The 21929-nt window shown below is 38.9% G+C and overlaps 1 protein-coding gene across 5 annotated transcripts in view; it reads right to left on the bottom strand.

Annotated features, from left to right (window-relative positions):
• The window catches only part of LOC118583174 (spermatid perinuclear RNA binding protein), a 141789-nt gene that overhangs the window by 68212 nt on the left and 51648 nt on the right, over positions 1–21929 (bottom strand). For all 5 annotated transcript variants that reach the window (XM_036186552.1, XM_036186556.1, XM_036186555.1 and 2 more), the window contains 2 exons: positions 16861–17026; positions 6270–6414 (listed from right to left, as the gene is read on the bottom strand). In XM_036186552.1, coding sequence (XP_036042445.1) covers positions 6270–6414; positions 16861–17026 — 311 coding nt within the window. The remainder of the gene's footprint in view (positions 1–6269; positions 6415–16860; positions 17027–21929) is intronic.

Genomic DNA, 21929 nt, shown 5'->3' with positions numbered 1-21929 from the left:
GTAGTGGATAGCCATCCCAGCATTGGCCTGGAAGTTCCAACCCCCATTGAGGCTTCAGTAATGATCACGCCCACAAGGCGGGGCAGAGGAGGGAGCGGAAGACCGAGGAGCAAGAGGAGGTGGCTCTCTTGGTTCCGGGACGCTGGACGCTGGAGGTAGACCGAACAGAGTTCTCCAGAGAACACCGCCGGACTGCCCTATACCTTTGCCAGACCCTGCAACCTACCCCTTCATTTGTAAGTTACCCCACAAAATAAACCTCCCTTTTAACTACGTGGAGTGGCCTTAATAATTTCACCAATAGTTAACAATACATTTTATTTTGAGAGATTTTTGTATTATGTGACACACAAGCATATGGTGCTACTTATCAGCCAAGCTTGTCTATTTCCTTTCTATAGCTAATAACATAGTTTTACATATTTTCATTGATTTAAAAAAAGAAAGTTTTTGTTGTTGTTGTTTTGTTTTTTGTTTTTTTGTTTTTTGGTTTTTCGAGACAGGGTTTCTCTGTGTAGCTTTGCGCCTTTCCTGGGTCTCTCTCTGTAGACCAGGCTGGCCTCGAACTCACAGAGATCCACCTGCCTCTGCCTCCTGAGTGCTGGGATTACAGGCTTGCGCCACCACCACCTGGCTTAAGAAAAAAAAAAACCATTAATGTGGCAATCACAGAACTACAGCTGGGAAAACAATGGCCCTCCTGATAGAACCTCAAATTTAATATTTGAGGACCTTAATACAGTTTGTGTGTGTGTGTGTGTGTGTGTGTGTGTGTGTGTGTGTGTGTGTGTTTCAACCTTATTAGGAAAGCAGAGATTGTACTTTAAAAAATTTATTTGTCATTAATTAATTAAAAACAGCAGAACTGCTGGGCTTGTGATCTAAATACTTTTAATCCCAGCACCCTCAGAGACAGGTGGATGGTATCCAGACCAACCTGGAATTCCAAGCCAGGGGTACATAAGTAAACCCTGTCTCCCTGCCCACCCCCAAACAAACAAACAAAAAACTAAATAAATAAAGTGCAGAACTATGATCCATTTCACTTGCTTTGTACGAAACGTAAGAAATAGCATAAAATGGACAAGTATTAACAAAAATGCCAAATGCAAAGAAAAATACAGCTTTTAAAAATGTTTTTGTAGCCTGCCATCACCATGTATGTATGTGCACTGGAACAATGTATGTGAATCAATAGAAGCACTAGAAAGAAGGCTGTCATTCGTAAACCTGCTTGCTTGGTTGGAGATTGGTTAGATCAGTGACCAGAAGACACTGCTCTGCAGTGTTTTCACGAGTTTTTCTCAGTGCCTTACATGCAAGCTATCTGGCCCATTAACAAAACACTAGCTTGTAGAGGAGGAACAGGGAAAGCCAGAAATGACTGTGGCTGTGTTATGTGTCTATACCCCGGCTCTTGAAAAGTAAAATAACTGAGCTGGGGGGTAGCGTAGCAAGCTCCATGACAATCTGAACAAAGCCAAGCTCTCGGCTCATCCTGACAGAATTTTTTAGTATGTCTAAGGATATTCTTAAAATCTCCTTTCTCTCAATTCCTTAAAGCTTTCTGGAAAGACATTATGCCTGAACTATACTGTTCATGAAAAACACAAGGACATGGTATTATGAACAAACACATGTAGCAATAAGGTGGAACTGTCCTTTTCCTAGTTGAATTATGCTACCAATGCTATCTTTGTGACAGCAGAGCACCAGAAAGAAAATGACCATGTTTTCTCTGCACAGTACATATCTGGCACCTGGGGAAGAGAGGGAAATAAAGCCTGCAGCACAAGTATGGACTGCAACAATCTAATGTCCTGACCCTAACAGGAAACATACCAGTGAACCTCTGCCAAAAAAAAGTCAGAAATACACCCTGGCATCAACAGGTGAAAAAGAAGTCATTTCTCTATCACACTCTTAACTCTACTCAATACTAATGATAGAAAAGAGTTTATTTTTCACTATCTGCTTGGTTTTAAACTGCACTGTAAACATAACTTTAAAAAATTTGTCACCCCCCCAATAGCAAATATATTTCTAGTTTAAAATAACAAGCACCAAAGTTGAGGCTTTGTAATGGTCAGAAAGAAACAATCAGCTAAACTGTCCATGCAGCAACCCCAGGAAGGAAGGGAAGAGAGGATTCTACACTGGACTCTGTCAGGATAGCTGGACAAAATATGTTACATTCCTGCTTATAAGAGAGCAACAGCTACCTCCCTTTTAGGGCTACTGTGAGATTTTTTTTCCTTAAATAAATCATATATGAGGATTATAACATGGTGGACATAATATCATAACAGAAATAAATCTTCAGTAAATATTATTTAAGCCATGCAAAATGGTGCTTATTGTTAACTTTTCCTTTTTTATATACTGGACTATATTTTCTCAGGTAATATGCTGACTGAAAATTCCCTGTTAAGATTCCTGTGTGGTACTCTCTGGTAATCTACCTCTGTATCAGGTATGATTCTAGGAGCTTAGGATAAAGGACAGGTATAGGAGGTGGGGGAGAAGGGGAGATCTGCCATCTAAAGAACAGAGCTACACAATAATCCAGCTCAGAGTATACTGCATACTGACTAATACTGGATTTCAGATTTTTTTGAAGTTTAGCTATGTGGATGATCGTGGTGGGGCAGCACACAGGAGGTTTAGGCAGAAGAATATCTGTGAGTTCAAAGCCAGCCTGGTGTATCAAGCTGATGTATTTAGTGAGTTCTAGGGCAAACAGAGCTAGTAAGTCCTTGCCTCAAAGATAGATGGATGGATGGATGGATGGATGGATGGATGGATGGATGGATGGATGGATGGATAAATAGGTAGATAGAAAGATACATACATACATACATAGTTTGACTATGTTAAGGTTCAACTGTCTGAACCTAGTGTAACTACATCACTCTGTTGAGACAGTTTGAGTAGGCAAGAGTGTTTAGTAAACTGAGTGGTTTCTGTACTTCACTATTTAGAAGTTAGTTGCATACCCCATTGTATATGCAGTCTCTCACTGAACCCTGCAAACAACGTACTGTTTATTATCTTTATTTTGAAATTAAGATATGTGTCCGGTGTCACACAATGCTAATTAGAATGAAGAACTGAACACATAGATGTTATACAGCAAGAGCTGTGCTTTTTCTCTTGTACTTTTTTTTTTTTTTAAGGAAATACACAATACTAGGGAAATGGTCATTCCACAAGGCCTTCTAGTATTGGAGTATGCTAACACTGATACTATAGGAGAAGTCTTACTTGTGACAACATTTTTTTAAAAAAGGATAATCTTTATTTACTCTTGACAACTTACAAAATAAATGGTGGTTTGAAAGTGAATGGTTATCTATTTCTACACAGAAAATATTCTGCCTGTTCTCAACCTTCCTTTCCTCTCATTTAGAGTCTGTCAAAGTCATTTAGCAAGTTAAGAGAGGGAAGAAAAATAGATGACTTGTATGTCTACTGCAAACTGTGTATTTGGGAGTGGTAAAGCAAGTCAGAATACTATGACAAAGTGTCTCAGGATCATTGTTTACTCTGAGAAATAAAATGGACAGAAGGGAAGAGGTCACTATCTTTCAGTGCCAGGTATCCCTGAAAACTCAATGTGCTTTGTGTTTCCAATACTATGGAGATGGAAAGGGTTACATCAAGGCAAAGAGTAGTGTCTAGGTGAACAAAACAGAAATGCATAATCCAGATTGCAGATGCTCAATTATGTTGGTTGCTCCAAGTTGCCCAGGAATATAGACACAAATATGACAAAGCCCAGATTAGACAAAGTGAATAAGCTGTAAAATATCAAGTTGGTCAATGGGGCTGGGATGTTAAGAACAGCAAAGCAAATCTTCCTGCCATTCAAAAAGAGAAGTAGCATCTGTTAAACATCAGCTCCAAGATAACCTAAGCTCACACATCAGCTGATGAGTCAGCACATGGAGGCCTTTAGATCCTTAGTAACTCAAAACACCTTAAACAAACACTGAGACTCTGTTTGACACAAATCCCATTCTATGATTAATAGTGCTCCAGAAAGGTATAATACACTAAGAGCCTGTTTTCAGCTTCTCTGAACCAACAGGTTTGTTTTGTTTTGTTTTTTAAGGCAATAGGTTAAGCCTGAGGGAATCAACACTGACAGCTATACAAAAATCCCATGTGAGTACACAAAACCACAAGAGAAAAAGCTTTACATATTCCTGATACCTTCAAAGAGGTAACACAAGTAGCAGATCAAACAAACACCTCTCAATAGAAAACTAATGTTCACAGCCAGGTGGTAGCGCACACCTTTAATCCCAGCACTGGGGAGGCAGAGGCAAGCAGATTTCTGTAAGTTTGAGGCCAACCTGGTCTACAGGGAAAGTTCTAGAACAACCAAGGCTACACAGAGAAACCCTGTCTCGAAACATCAAAATAAAATTAAAAAAGACAAAAATCCTTAAAAAATAATGTTTAGTATCTCCTATAATTACAGCTCTACATAGAAATGGTTGGTTCTGTAATGACAGGGTCAAGGAGAACACAGCTTACCAAAATCAACACATCTCAGCCTGGCATTGGTGGCGCACACCTTTAATCCCAGCACTGAGGAGGCAGAGACAGGCGAATCTCTATGAGTTCAAGGCCAGCCTGGTCTACAAAGTGAGTTCCAGGAAAGGTGCAAAGCTACACAGAGAAACCCTGTCTCAAAAAAAAAAAAACAAAAAAAAAAAAAAAAAAGAAAGAAAAGAAAAGAAAAATTAACACATCTTGGCACACCAGAAACCAGAAATCCTAGATCTGATGTTAAAAAATTAAGGCATTTAAGAGACTGGTTCTTCCAAGGTGCTACAGACATGTTACATAAGGGGTAAAGTATGGGTATTAAACCCAATTATAGATTGGATGTATTTTTATTTAAATATGCCTCAAAAATGTATCTGGTTTCTAAAAAATTTCTGATTTTAGTCAACCACACAACCTAACCCACCCCTCACTCAAAAAAAGAAAAAAAATTTAAAAGGTGACCATCTATTTTAGTTCCAGGATTCTATGATTCATGTGTAGGAACTACAATTCAAAAATCTACTTCACAGTTAAGTGTGCCTTTTTCTATACTAATCAACAGTTTGAAATAAACTACAAAACTGATCTATACTCCTTTTCACTTTGGTGGTATTTATGGTAAAAGGATATGCAATGAGATTTGTTGAAATCTGACAAATGGAAAATGGCAAATATCCTGCTGGCCCATTTATATCATAGGGCCTCTAAATTGTTACAATAGAGTGGCCAGTTGGTCAAAGGTCCAACACAGGAAAAGTATCATGTGGCATGTTTCTTTGAACAATACTAAGAGTACAGAAAAAGCTAACCTGACAAGATTAAAAAAAAATACAAAATAAAAAAATGAAGCTCACCACACATACTTCATTACTTTTCAAAACTACCAACAGTTAAGGAATTTCTCATTCTACATTTATGAGAGTGACAGTGTCATACAGTGATTTTTTTTTAACATACATCTTATTCAAAATGTAACAGAGTAAAAAGCTTCTCAAAAATTTACTGAAGGCAGGTTGTTGGCCCAAGCCTTTAATACCAACACTGAAGCGATAGAGGCAGGCAGATCTCTGTGAGTTTGAAGCCATCCAATTCCACATAGCGAGTTTCAAGCCAACCAAAGCTATGCAGTAAGAGCCTATCTCCAGAATAAAAATTTGCGTGTGCGTGTGTGTGTATATACACACACACACTCTCTAAAGATGAAAGATTATTGAGTAAAATATACTCACTAACTCTTTTTCATTATTCTATAAACCAAATCTACACACAAGTAACCAAAATTTTTAAGGGTATATAATTATTAGAAGTCAAACACAACATTCAAGTGAGCAATTTCAAAATAAGCAAGCAAATTTAAAAATAATTGTTTTAAACCACATTTAACCCTGACTCTGACCAGTAGGCCAGTATAATATAACAGGTTAGCAGATACCAATAACTTGAAGTTACACTAGACAAGGGAAGGCAAATCATCAAAATGTAAAAAAATGAAATCAGAGTTAAAGCAACAGGGTACACAGGTCTCTGAAACTGCAAAATATACTATGTAAAAGCAAAACTTTAAAAATATCAGAGAGTAGCATACACAAGCAAATGAAGTCTGTAATCTCTTAAATGTCAAGGAAGAGTTAGCATAGTATGGAAAAGAGCTGTCATACAAACAAAACAAAACATAGATATGTATGTATGTGTATATATATACACACATGTACCTCCATCCTTCTTCTCCAATTCGTCCCTAATTAAAGGGGAAGTAAGTATCACCTTCAAAGTCAGTGTGGGTTCTTTCATGTTCCGAATTATAATAGAAGCTTCACTTATACATTGTTCCACTTGGTATTTCTCTTCTGTCAGTTTCTGAAAGTCACCAAGATATCAAAAACACTCAATCATATGAAAATCTCTAAAAGGGAAAACTTGTGCTAAGTTCATGAATATTATTAACTATTAGCATCACTAAGCCAAAGAGTAAATGAAATCCACAACTCTAACTAGTTCCTTACTTCATGGATAACCTATCAACTTAAGCAAATCCATCTTCCATCCCTCAAAAAAGGACCATAATGTCTACTATGCAGACAATTATGAAAAAATATTTAAAACCATTTTTCTTCAATGTAAAATGTCACCAACAGTGTTACAAGAGTATAATTATTCTTGAAATGATTCCTGTAAATTATTATACAGCAGTAGATAGCTTGAAATGCTCTCCAAAATTATAGACTATTTACAGTCGAAACTACTTGCCAAGGTCTTATGAAATAGATTATACAAATTTCTAAAGAAAATCAAGAAAGTATGAATGACATGTTCACATGAAAGAATGAGTAGAAACAGTTGTCTCGTATAATTACAATAAATCTCAGAAGTCATTCCACTGAGACTTATCATTATGAGATAATTCAAATGACATCCACAGGGAAATTTACATTGATGCTTTTAACATACATGGAGATGGAACATACAATCCTAGGGCTGTGATAAAATAATCCAAATTGTATATTAAATATTATTGGACATTAAATTATAACTAAATAAATCCTACAAAGCATTTCTTAATGATCAAGTTTAATATATATTAACTGACATAAAATGGGCTGAAGGAACTAATACAAGGGTATTCTAAGAGAACTCCATCATTTACAAAAAATATAGTTGCCCCCTACCCCCCAAGCTGAGGACCGAACTCAGGGCACTTGCTCTACCACGGAGCTAAATCTCCAATCCCTAAACTACAAAGGTTTTTGTTTTGTTTTTTGTTTGTTTGTTTGTTTGTTTCTGGAGCTGAGGACAGAACCCAGGGCCTTGGGCTTGCTAGGCAAGCGCTCTACCACTGAGCTAAATCCCCAACCCTACAAAATATAGTTTTGGGTTTTTTTTGGTTTTTCGAGACAGGGTTTCTCTGTAGCTTTGGAGCCTGTCCTGGACTAGCTCTGTAGACCAGGCTGGCCTCGAACTCACAGAGATCCACCTGCCTCTGCCTCCCGAGTGCTGGGATTACAGGTGTGTGCCACCACCGCCCGGCCAAAATATAGTTTTAATATTAAGTACTTCTCAAAAAGTAAGAAAAAGAAAATTCATTACCTTAGTGTTGAACCGAAGAAGCCAAAAAAAAAAAAAGACTTCACCATGAATAAAAGAACCAGAAGTGACACAAACACACACACACACACACACACACACACACACACAGAGTTTACATTCATTATGCCAGTGGGGGGAAATCATTAAAGTTATCTATTAAAGGGCTGGAGAAATGATTTAGTTATAGAGTGCTTACCTCACAAGCACTAAGACTCAAGTATGATGCCAGCACACACATAAAATAATAGACAGGGCTGCAGAGATGGCTCAGTGGTTAACAGCACTTGCTGCTCTTGCAGAGGACCAGGGTTCAGCTCCCAGCACCCATATGATAGCTCACAACCATCTGGAACTCCAGTTCCAGAGGACCTGATTCCCTCTTCTGGCTCCTCGGGCATCACATACATGGTGCACATAACACCAAATAAAAATAAATAACAGGCACAGTGGCACCTGCCTAGAAACCCTAAACTGGGGAGGTGGGTACAGATGAATCCCTGGGGCTTTATAGCCAGCCATCCTGCCTATCTATTCTAATTAGGGAGCCCCAGGCCACACACCAAGAGATTCTGTCTCAAAACACGGTGAACAGTACTTGAGGAAGAGGAACAACCAAACTGTTCTCTATCTCCACATGCAAGTGTGTGCGTGTGAGTGTATACATACACACACACACAAACAAACACACACACACACACACACACACACACACACACACACACACACACACACGAAGATACCTATTCAACCTGGAGAGATGGCTGCTGCTCCTCCTGGATTCAATTCCCAACACCCACAATACAACTCAGACCTGCCTGTAACTCCAGTTCCAGGAGACCGGACACCTTCACATAGACATAAATGCAAGCAAAGCACCAATGCACAGCACTTTTTTTTTTTTTTAATTTTAAAATATCTATTGGAAGTCAAACTAAAACTGTCAATTATAAGACATATCCAAAGTAATAAACATAGTAGGAATTTAGACTAGACTGACTTCAAAGGTTACTGGGTTTGTCATCCTCTGCCTCGTTTGTTCAAAGAAGCTCTAAAATCACCCTGGAAAAGAGTACAGGGAGAAAAAGGTGTATTTCCACCTCAATTATATTAAGGTAGTAAATAACCAAACTGTTCCTACAGTAAGTATTCAGAAAAAGTATTTAGTCTGTAAGAAAGTGAGATCCTATCAGAGATTATTTCACACTTTCACACACACACACACACACACACACACACACACACAACTAGTAGAGTAGTAGGGCATTTGTGAAGTTCACACTAAAAATTATTTCCTGAAATGTTACAATTGTGTATGCTTAGAGAGAAATGTGTATACATGTGTATAACTTACTCTGAGCATCAATGGACAAATTAAGATTACCACTTTCCAAATGTACCTTTACCCAGATACAGAAAATTCATTGTTGGAAAGCTATAATGACTATGTTAAATTAAAATACATATCTCCAGTCAATAAGACAAAAAGACAGCCTACAGAATGGGAAAAGATCTTCACCAAGCCCACATCTGACAGAGGACTGCTCTCCAAAGTATATAAAAAACTCAAGAAACCAGACATCAAAATACTGAACAATCCAATTAAAAAATGGGCTAAAGCGCTAAATAGAGAATTCTCAAAAGAAGAATCACAAATGACTGAAAGACATTTAAAGAAATGCTCAACATCCTTAATCATCAGAGAAATGCAAATCAAAATGACTCTGAGATACCACCTTATACCTGTCAGAATGGCTATGATCAAAAACACTAATGTCAGTCAATGTTGGAGAGGATGTGGAGAAAAGAGAACACTCCTCCACTGTTTGTGGGAATGCAAACTTGTACAACCACTTGGAAATCAGTATGGTGGTTTCTCAGAAAACTGGGAATGGAACTACCTCAAGACCCAGCCATACTACTCTTGGGCATATACCCAAGGAAAAACAATGACAGCATGCAATATGCAGGCAAATGGATGGAACTAGAAAATATCACCGAGTGAGGTAACCCAAGCCCAGAAGGACAAACGTGGTATGTACTCACTCATAAGTGGATTCTAGATATAAAGCAAAGAACAATCAGACTGCAACCCACAGAACCATGGAGGCTATATATATAGCAGGGGGGGACCCTAGGATGACTGTGGCTTATAATAAGTTTTGGTTTTACTCAATTACTGAGCAAGCCTCAATGAAACATTTCACTATTAAGATAAGAATTTATACTGTATCAAGCTAATAATAGAAAAATTAATTAATTAAAAATTTAAAAAATAAAATATGTCTTATAATATCCACCATTGGCCCTAAGTGTTCAAGCCTCTTTCAGCTCTTCTAACATAACCCTTCAAAGATCTCAGAATATTTATGTCTTTTTAGTCCTCTCTAGACTAGAAAGCACAAAGTTCCTAAAATTTGAGATGGTCTGCATAATCTTTACTCTCTCTTGGGATTTGTCCTTGAAGATTTACTAGATCAACAATAACATTTTAAAACTGTGGTACCCAAAAATAAAGATCCTCACTTGAGAAAGAAACAATGCAGAGTTCAACAAGGTCAACCTGCACACAGAAAGCACTATTGTTTAGACTGGAACTGTATCTTCAAAGCTAAAGACATGGGATAGACTTTCAGAGTAATAGGATACCAGTGGACTCCTTTTTTCCAGCCTGGAATACCTGAGGACGAATACGACAAAACAAGCCTCACTAAGAGAGAACAGGAACCTAGCTGATACTTTAATCATTACTTCATTATAGACTCAAAAGTAACAGTGCTCATTACACTTAAGTAGAAACAGATAAATTCCTAAACAATAAAAACCTGAAACAAAGCAAGTGGTGGTGGCGCATGCCTTTAATCCCAGCACTCCGGAGGTAGATCTCTGTGAGTTCGAGGCTAGCCTGGGCTACAGAGTGAGTTCCAGGAAAGGCGCAAAGCTACACAGAGAAACCCTGTCTTGAAAAACCAAACCAAACAAACAAACAAAAAAACCTGAAACAAGAGGAATTTTCTTAATATTCTGTTAACACAATGTATTGTCATGAGCCAGGTCTGGTAGCACACACCTTTAATCCTAGCACTGGAAAGATAGAAGCAAGTGAATTTCTGTGAGTTCAAGGGCCAGCCTGGTTTACAATCAGAGTTCTAGGTCATCTTGGTCTACAACAAAGTACCAGGACAGCCAGGGCTATGTAGGAAGACCCTGCCTCTCCTAAAAAAAATAAAATAAAATAAAAAAATAATAAAAAAATAAAAAGTGTTAGTCCCAAACATGTTACTAAACTTTCCCTGTCAAAACACTTTAGCCTGTAATTCACTCAGTTTATCATTCTGCATCTTGAAATGATCACAATAATTATAAAGATGGGAAGAAGGCAAGGAGGCTGGAAGGCAGAAAGAAACTAAGTACTTTTTAACAGATTAAAAAAACACTGCTAGGGTTGGGGATTTAGCTCAGTGGTAGAGCAAGGCCCTGGGTTCGATCCTCAGCTCAAAAAAATAATTAATTAATTAATTAATCAATCAATAAAGTAAAACAAAACACAACACAACACAACACAACACAACACTGCTCTGGGCTAGAGAGATGGCTCAGTGGTTAAGAGCACTGACTGAGCTTCCAGAGAACCTGGGGTCAATTCCCAGCAACGGCATGGCAGCTCACAACTATCTGTAACTGCAAGATCTAACACCCTCACACAGACATACATGCAGGCAAATTATCAGTGCAAATAAAAGTAAATAAATTATTAAAAGAAGAAAAACACTGTTCCACCAAAATTAAAAATAAAAAGCCAAATATAGTCTTATTTAGGAAAGTGTATTTTCAGACTTAAAACAATAAAATAGTGTCCCAAAAGCCTTTAAAGTCAGAACTTGATCAACAGAGGCATTAAAAAAAAAAAAAAAGTTTTGAAATTCAGTTACTATGTACATGTACAATATAGAGAAAGTGACCCAGTAATAAACTATAAACAAATTACATAACTAGGGGGAAAGGCCCCTTTTACACAATAGAATATTACTCAACAAATACTAAGTTAAACTATAACATTTGCAAGAACAAGGATGGAACCAGAAAGCATCATGTGGGCAAAATAAGCCAGAGTCTCAAAGACAAATAGTATGTGCAGTCTCTTATTTTTTAAAGTTTTATTTATTTTCATTTAATGTGTATGAATATTTTCTTATGTGTATGTTAGTCCACCACCTGTGCAGTGCCCATGAAAGCCAGAAGAGGACATCAGATACCCTGAATAGCTGTGAGCTACCTTTGTGAGGGCTGGGAATTGAATCTGTGTCCTCTGCAAAATAGCAAGTGCTTTTAACCACTGAGCTAGTTCTCCAGACCCCACTTTTATGTTTTCTTTCTTATGAGAACCTAGACTTTAAAAAGGGGAAAGCAGGGTAGCAAGACAGCTAGCTCTAGTGGCGAAAGATGCTTGCTCCCAAAGGCTGATGACCTAAATTCCATCCTCAGAATCTACACTGTAGAGAGAACTAACTCTTGTACTTCCACAGCAAGCAAATAGTCAGGGGAAGAGTTTGTTTGTTTGTTTGTTTGTTTGCTTGCTTGTTTGTTTGTTTGAAAGCAAAGGGAAGACATTTGGGAAGGGGCAAGTAGAAGGAGAACAGCAAAAGGAGGAAACAAATGGGTGAATAGGATCAAAGTACACAGTCCATATGTATCAGAATCACCCAATAAAATCAAATATTTTGTACAATGAATATACACTGATTTTTCTATTGTTAATTTTTTTAAAACTTGCAAATTAAGATGGGCAGTGGTGGCACACACTTAATCCCAGCACTCAGGAAGCAGAGGCAGATGGGTCTCTGTGGGTTTGAGGCCAGCCTGGTCTACAGAGTGAATTCCAGGATAGCCAGGACTGTTTCACAAAGAAACCCTTGTGATGATATTGTGTGCCCAATATATTGTATACCCTAATAAACTTATCTGGGGTCAGAGAACAGAACAGCCACTAGATATAGAGGCCAGAAAATTGTGGCACACGAACCTTTAATCCTAGCATTCGTGAGGCAGAGATCCATCCAGATCTCTTTGAGTTCAAAGCCACACTGGAAACAGCCAGGCATGGTGACACACACCTTTAATCCCAGGAAGCGATGGTGGGAAGCAGAAAGGTATATAAGGCGTGAAGGCCAGGAACTAGAGCCTGGTTAAGCTTGTAGGCTTTTAGCAGCAGTTCAGCTGAGATTCATTCTGGATTGAGGACTTAGAGGCTTCCAGTTTGAGGAAACAGGATCAACTAAGAAGTTGGCGAGGTGAGGTTAGCTGTGGCCTGTTCTGTCTCTGGTCTTTAAGCGTTCACCCTAACACCTGGCTTCGGGTTTGTTTTTATTAATCAGACCTTTTAAGATTCATGTTACAAACTGTCTTGAAAACCAAAAAAGAATTCTCCAGAAAAGAATCTGACATCACTGTTGCCGTTGTTGCTGTTATAAGAGTAACAACCACCGCTACTACTGTTTCTGTGATTGCCATTTCATAATGGGTTACTACAGCTAGCACAGTGGAGACCCTGGCAGTAAAAGTAGCTACCACAGTTAATTAATCTTTCATTCTATTGGACATGACAAATTTAAGTCAATAGTTATATACATTTCAATTGGCTTTGAAAATTATACATTTACAAACTCAAGTTCCATTTGTTCTCGGGATACCATCTTACAAGGACTCCAATTTGCAGAAAGGCTCATTAAGGAAGGGAATGGCTCAATTGCCTTTAGCCTACAGGCTATGGATGTGTTAAGACTTCTGTTGGTCTTTTCTGTGTGGAACACACAGGTTGCTAGCCCAGCGCCTATTAGAGACCTCTGGCAACAGTTAACTCTGCAGCTCTCACACGATTGTATTCAGAGACAGGTAATGCCTGGGAGGTGTTCATCAACCTAATACAGAACACCTGTGTGGCCTGGACAGGTGTCTCCATGACGGGTAAGGTAACCTGCTGACATCCCATGCAACCTAAGTCAGAAGCTCATTTTTTAGTAAAAGGGGGGGACCTGTAGGTCCCTGGCCCCCGTTTTGGGTAATTGTTGCCTTGCTTGCTGCCTTTGACCTTGATATCCTCCCTATGCTAATTCCCTGGAGATTCCACTCTCCTGAATGCTTAAGGGATGTTTCTTGTCTGTGTATCCAGCATATTGGGCATTAAGAGCTTAGATGCAAGATTGTAAAACATCAGAAGTGGGGTTGGGGATTTAGCTCTGTGGTGGAGCGCTTACCTAGCAAGCACAAGGCCCGGGGTTCGATTGTCAACTCAAAAAAAAAAAAAAAAACAAAACAAAAACAACCATCAGAAACGAACTTCTGCCCTCCGGGGTTCTCCCATTGTTCTGTAAGCCTGTATTTAAGACCTCCTTCCTCCTTCAAAAAACGGCATTTGGCATTCAAAAAAAAAAGAGAGAGAGAGAAGAAGGGGGACAGAGACAGCTAACTGGTGCTAGTTGGAACTCTGGACTGACAGCTCGGGAACCTACATGGGACCAAACTAGGCCCGCTGAATGTGTGGCTTGAACTGTTTGTGGGGTCCCTGGCAGCAGGACCAGGACTTATCCCAGGTGCATGAACTGGCTTTTTGGAGCCCATTCCCTGTGGTGGGATACCTTGCTCAGCCTTAATACAATGGGGAGGAGCTAGGCTCTCCTTCAACTTGGTATGCCAGACTTTGTTGACTACCATGGGAAGCCTTACCCACTCTGAGGAGTGGATGGGGGCAGAGTGGGAAGGAGGTGAGGAGGCAGGAGAAGGGAAGGGAGGGGCAACTGGGGTTGGTATGTAAAACGAAAAAAATTTAATAAATAAATAAATAAATAAATAAATAAATAAAATTTTAAAAACCACTGTTTTTTTTTTTTTTTTTTTAAGGCATCAGCCTCATTTAAAAGAAATACAAATTTAAAAAGAAACAAAAGAGGGCTAGAGAGACGTCTCAGTGGTTTAGAGCACTGGCTGTTCTTTCAGAAGACCCAGGCTCAGTTCCCAGCACCAACATGTCAGTTCACACCTGGTGTTAATTTCAGTTCCAGGGGATCCAATGATGTCTTCTGGGCACCCATACACACAGGGAAAACACTCATACACATAAAATAAAAGTCTTTAATAATACATCATTCTTCAAGAATTAATGAATGAAGCAAGCAAGCAGGCAAGCATGGGGGACATGAGCTTTGACCAACTCAAAAGTTTAGACTTAAGGGCTGGCATCTATTTCTGTGACACAGATATGAATTCAGCCTAAATTACCAAGAAGCTACAATTCAATAGATTACAGGTAACACATAATTGAAATGAAAGACAATCTCAACTTCCTAATCAGTGTTGAACACATCTCTGGAATAGGTGGCAAAGTAGGTCTTAAGGTAGCCAGAACACAAGAACAGGCCAGCATTAGAACTTTCTAAGCCCAACCCAATATGAAAACAATTTGGAAACCAACTAGAAATAGTGAATGACTTTCCATTAACTTAACAAATGAATGACTTTAAATTAACTAGTTCTTAGGACCTGCAAGAGGGTTCAACAGTCAAAGGCTATCAAAGCATGCTAACTTGATAGCCTGAATTCAGTCCCCAGAATCCACACAAAAGCAGGAGGGAACTGGCCCCACAAAGTTGTCCTCCAGCTTCACATATGTACACACATATGAACAAATACACGCACAAAACAATAATAATAAATTAAGAATTTTAACCAAAGCTTCCACTTTTTAAACATTTTTTAAGATCTATTTATTTAGGGTTGGAGATTTAGCTCAATGGTAGAGTGCTTGCCTAGCAAGTGTAAGGCCCTGGGTTCGATCCTCAGCTCCCCCCCCAAAAAAAAAATCTATTTATGGGCTGGAGAGATGGCTCAGTGGTTAAGAGCACTGACTACTCTTCCAGAGGTCCTGAGTTCAATTCCCAGCACCCACATGGTTGCTTACAACCATCTGTAATGAGATCTAGTGCCCTCTTCTATCCTGTAGGGATATATGCTGTATACATAATAAATAAATCTTAAAAAAAAAAAAAATATCTATTTATGTGCTTTGCCTGCATGTACATCTGAAAGCCAGAAGAGGGCACCAGATCTCATAACAGATGGTTGGTGAGACACCATGTAGATTGCTGGAACTGAACACCTCTGGAAGAGCACTCACTCTGTGCTCTTAACCTCTGAGACATCTATCTCTCCAGCCTACAAATCTTCAAATCATTTTTAAATTCAAAATAACTTTTAAAGTATCATTATGAAATTATCTACAGTTGTTTGGACCCCACCCCCCACCTCCCAAGACAGGGTTTCTCTATGAATCCCTAGCTGTCCTGGAACTCACTCTGTAGACCAGGTTGTCCTCAAACATAGAGATCCACCTGCCTCTGCCTCCACAGACTGGACTGGACCTTTTTTGTTGTATCTCACCAACTTTTCCAAGAGGTTTTTTGTTTGTTGGTTTTTGGTTTGTTGGTTTTTGGTTTTTGGTTTTTCGAGACAGGGTTTCTCTGTGTAGCTTTGCGCCTTTCCTGGAACTCACAGAGATCCACCTGCCTCCACCTCCTTGCGTGCTGGGATTAAAGGCGTGTGCCACCACCACCCAGCTCCAAAAGAGTTTTATAATACTCAGAGACATACACAGTCTGGGGGTGGGGAGATGAAGAGTCTCAGCAAGATATGCCTGAAAGGTTTAAGACTGTATATTGGCCACGCGGTGGTGACACACACCTTTAATCCAGCACTTGGGAGGCAGAGGCAGGTGGATCTCTGTGAGTTTGAAGCCAGCCTGGTCTACAAATCTTGTCTCAAAAAATCAAAAAATGACTGTATATTAATGTCCTTATTTTGGTAAATATATCCTGAGTATAAGTCACCAGAAATGTGCTTTAAATTTGAGTTCCTCACTGACCAAATCATGCTGGCATTCTTTTTTTTATAGCTATCTTTATACCTGACTTACCAATTCTTATTAATAGTCATCAAGATCACTGTTTCTCAGCCGGGCGGTGGTGGCACACGCCTTTAATCCCAGTACTCAGGAGACAGAGGCAGGCTGATTGATCTCTGTGAGTTCAAGGTCAGCCTGGTCTACAAAGCAAGTTCTAAGGAAGGCACAAAGCTACACAGAGAAACTCTGTCTCAGGAAAAAAAAAAAAATTAAAAATCACTGTTTCTCAACCTTTTACAAATTCTCAAATGTAGTTAAAAAGTACTTACCTGAATCTGAATGGGAAGGTTATCTTTGACTGTATTTAGCAGGGTTTCCGTGGGTTTGTCTTTGCACATTAAAACCAGCTCCAAGTCCATATCATCCTTAATCAGCAAGCCTTTTGCAACCAAGCCAATCCTCATTACACCACACAATGTCCGGCCACCTTGATCCCTACCAATAAAAAGCCTGTATTATTATTTCTATAACCTATTTCTCAAGCTACAATTAATCATGACTTGGCTTCCTGAATATCTACATAAATAAACTATTATGTACACCCAGACATCCAAAAATCTACAAATTAAACCTCAGATTTAAGGCTCTCACACTTAAAGTTACTTTTCCCTAAAGACTGAACAAGGATCACATGTCACACTATAGGTATTTTAATTCATTATGACATCTCTTACTCAAGAATCCCAAGAATACTGAAACCCCTCCAACATTTTTTCAATTGTTGTTTTTTAAACTTCTGTAATTTTCAGCAATAAACTAAAGAACCTATGAGAAAGAGGAAATGGATAAAGGGGAAATGGCTCAGTGGGTGAAGTGCTTGCCATACATCAGGATGACCTGAAATCTAATCCCCAGCACCCACAAAAAAAGTTCCCACACTGGGGAAGCAGATATGGGAACATTCCCTGGTGGTTGGTGACTAGAGAAAGACGTTTTAAAACATTTTTAAGAATGTAGGAGAAAGAGAGAGACAGAGAGAAAGAAAACCCAATATCAATCTGTGGCCCCAACAATGTGAAGCACACACGCCATGTACTCACACATGCACATACACACACCACAACACTACCTCAACACACATTATAAATAAACTTATTTTTTTTAAAGTAATATGCCAATGCCTGAATTTAAACTCAGGAGAGCTGACCATAACACTCAGGCACTTTACATTCTGTGGTTGCTTCTCAAACAAACAGTTACAATTAGAGATGGCAAGCTTGGTTTGATTTGGCTAGACTAGAGGGGTGCGGTTTAGAAGCAAGGAATCACCACTTATTCAGAAATAAGTGAAGTTGAGAATGAAATTAAGAGAGTATATTGTGGTGCAAAGTAGACAGGAAGTTAAAGATTCACTAGCTACTCAGTGCCTAAGCCATCGGGAGATTCAATAGACAAACAGTGCGAGCTGAGATGGAGAGAAGTGCAAGCAACTGTTAAGACTCTGCCAGTCGTCTTGGATTGTTCTTACTCTACTGCCTCACCCTCTCTGACTCCCTAATGTGTACAGTCCCGTCTGCATAATCATACTCAAAAATCTTGCCTTCAAACTAGTCTGTTCAAGTTCTCAACTAGACTATTTCAATAACTCCTTTCTTACCAGCCTTACCTCTAGCACATCTGATCTATTCCATGTAGACTACTACATAACCTCCCAAAACTGCTCTTTTGGATGACATCCCATTTATTTTCCTTCATGTCCCTATGAACATTTGGACATTCAACACAGTAGTGGGCAGTCTAGAAGACTTCCTGGCTTCCTGGTTTGCAGCTTGGCTCTATTACTGTGTGAGAGGGTGCTACATGCCTCAGGATATCATAATAAAATTCAACTACTATCACAAAAGCTACTACTTGGAAAAGTCAAGGACTTCTGCAAAGGTCAAGCTATGGCTTAAGAAGTCTTGGTGATATTTTAGCATATATATATAGAGAGAGAGAAATTAGCTGGCTCCTAAAATGATTTTCTTGTGTGCTTCCAAAGAACTCCTAACAGTATATTTGTCTAAAATGACTATCAAGCATCCAAGGCCATAGGAAACTACAACTGTCTCCTAGGTCAGGCAGATAGCTTTATTTCTTGTGCAATTTAGGGTGAGACCCCCCTTTCTTATACAACCTTACTAACAGACCCCTAACTTCTTACCTAACCACTTCTAGGAATGTAGACTGAGCACAGAGATCCCCTTTTTGATATACTAACTGGTCATTAGCACTCAGTTGACCTCCTCTTTTACCACTCCCATTTTGGATTATAAAAGAAAGCCTGGTGGTCACAGCCTGAGGAAAATTCTTACCTGTCTTTATGACACCTTAGAATTCAAGCCTGGTGACCTTGCTCGATGAGGGAATTGCTATTGCTTGGGTTTATAACTGGATTCCTGGGAGACTTAGGAGGAACGTGGAGAACTTGGAAACGGAGAACGGAGAGAGATAAGGAGGACTTAGACCAGAGAGAATGTGTGGACAAGATGGAAGATGAGGAAGAGTCAGATGGGGAAGTACTAGCTGGGTAAGAACAAGATGAAAAGGACCTAGATGAGGCAGAATTAAGATGAGAGAATTAAGATAGAAGGGCCGGCTGTGGTGGCGCACACCTTCAATCCCATTCAGGAGGCAGAGCCAGGCGGATCTCTGTGAGTTCAAGGCCAGCCTAGGCTACCAAGTGAGTTCCAGGAAAGGCACAAAGCTACACAGAGAAACCTTGTCTCAAAAAACCAAAAAATAAAAATAAAAAAAAAAGATAAAACTTAGAGGGAGCAGTAGATAAATATAGAGAGAAATCAGGCAAGAAAGGAGCTAGGCACGAGAACAGAACTGAAGCTACATAAATAGGATGTTATGCCAGAGGAATTAAAGCAAGTGGACTATAGAGCTCGGCGTGCTGAGATTCTATTTCCCAAAAACAGTCCTCGCCATTCATAGTTTCTCTCCTGAGCCCCTGGGAAGTATTAATATTAAGGCTGGTCCCTCTAATATTATATAGGAAGAGGAGATGAATTAATTACACATACATGACTTCTTTGAGCCTGCTTCCTTCTCCATAAAACAAGACTAAACCTTTTCTCATATAGCAGTTCTCATACACTTCAATGTAAGCAAGGAACTTTGTCAGAGGCTCAACATACATTAAAACCTCAGTAACTTACTTTCTTAAATGTTTCTTAAACAGATCCCTACGGCTATTTCACATCTAAACCTTTGCTAAAATTTTTGCTTTTGCCTTCACTGTTACCAAAACCCTGCCAGATCCTCTGAGCTATTTCCAAATACTACCTCCTTAATAAAGTCCTTTTTTGCCGGGCAGTGGTGGCACACGCCTGTAATCCCAGCACTTGGGGAGGCAGAGCCAGGTGGATCTCTGTGAGTTCAAGGCCAGCCTGGGCTACAGAGTTGAGTTCCAGGAAAAAGGCACAAAGCTACACAGAGAAAACCTGTCTCAAAAAACAAAACAAAAGTCCTTTTTTTCCCCCCTTGTCTCTCCCTACCCCTTTCTTTTAAGACAGGCTTTCTCTGTGTAGCCCTGGCTGTCCTGGAACTGAACTGGCCCTATAGATCAGGCTAGCTGCAAATTCAGAGATCCACCTGCCTCTGCCTCCCAACTGCTGGATTTAAAGCTTTTTCTGATTACCAGAAACAACAACATTTTATCTCTCCCTCCTCTGTAATAGAGGAAACTATTATCTAGAGGAAACAGAAGCACAGATATGAAGAAAAAATGGATGAGATATAGCTCAATGGTACAGTATTTGCCTTGACTGCTCAAGTCCACTCCTAAGTAAAGGAAACAGGAAGCAAGGGGGAAGGAATCTGGAAGGCAGAGACTACTTTTGCCAACACACACATACTATGCAGAGTAATCTTCAAGTTAAAATTCATTAATGTCTTTGAGTTAACTCTCTTCATGAGCAGATATAAAATGGTGGAAATTTAATAAGTAAAATGTCAGCATAAAAAAGAGAAACAATAGTAACAGACTAGTTGGTTTATTGAAAGATAATATGAAAAATGATCTGGACTAATAAGTAGTACACAGTAAATGTAAGTAGCCATTGTTGGCTCACTTATTAAATTCTAAATTATAGTCATAAATTTGATCTTACATCCCACATGTAGAAGACAGCATGGTTGAGCAAAAAAATTAATCCCTAATTCAAAAGTCCTGAACTTCAATAATGAATTTAAATTGAACAGTTACTGGATAACAAGCAAACCAATACAATAAATCAGTTAGAACTGAGAAAATAGTTCTAACATTGCTAGTCATGTAAATCTGTGTGATCTAGCGCCCCTGGAGTCAGACTGTAAAAAGGTAAACAAATAGATTCAAGGAAAATCACAGACAGCAGCTGTGCCTGACACTAGACTGTGCTTAACAAAATTCTGCCCGGCCTCACTGATTTTCATGCTCTTTGTAACACTTATAGATCAGGAGCCCAAATACGGGGGTGGACATGGAACACAGCTCTAAACCTAAAGACATATCAGCCCTTGATTCACAGATCTTCTCTGTGCCTCTTGAGTCCCACCAAGAAATCACAGATAAGCACTCAACCTGGGATTTTTCCACAAATGCAAAGGCTTTACACAAACAAAAAGAAGTGTCCAAACATAAAGCTGTATTTTAAAGACTGAATGAAAGTGTGGAGCACATATTCTATTAAAACCATTTAATTAAAGCATAGAAACTTCATCTAAACAAGCAAAATGTTTGCATGCTTTCTAAAACTATGTCAATCCCCCAAAAAAAAAAATTAGAAGATGAATTTAAAAGGTACAAACTTCAATGAAATATACACTCAAAAATAATAAAAAGTAGGAAAAGGCATGTTATAAAATGTGTATAAAGCCCTAATTTTTCAAAATTTTGAAAAAGCAGTATAAATGCTACAATTTAAATCTGGAAACCATTAATGACTTAACTATAATATATACAGAGAGCCAAGTATAAGTATATAGGTCCGTAGTAATCCAATCATTGGAAAATACTATTAATTAACATGAGCCCCAAATTAAAGGGTTACCATTTTAAAGCATCTTATTTGAGAAAAACTGGATTTGTGACAAGAACCTACAAACTGAGACACATTCCAAACTGTACACACGTGTACAGTTACATGTAACAGCAGTTGCCATGTTCTTCAGCATTAAGCTCACTGCTTATCTTTGAAATGAAGAGGAAAAGGCTCCATTTCACCAATTTTCTCCTACTCTTCCTTGTCTACTTACCACAGTGATGTAAACAGAACTGAAAGCTGGAGGGAAATTCTGAAACCTTTACTTTCCATTTACATAAGCCAAGACTAAAGTAATGTTTTTAAACTATAACTGTGGTATAACC

This window comes from Onychomys torridus, chromosome 4 (genome assembly GCF_903995425.1).
Source record: "Onychomys torridus chromosome 4, mOncTor1.1, whole genome shotgun sequence".
NCBI lineage: Eukaryota > Metazoa > Chordata > Mammalia > Rodentia > Cricetidae > Onychomys > Onychomys torridus.
Note: the sequence above shows the minus strand (reverse complement) of the source record. Positions and strands in the feature narration are given on the sequence as shown.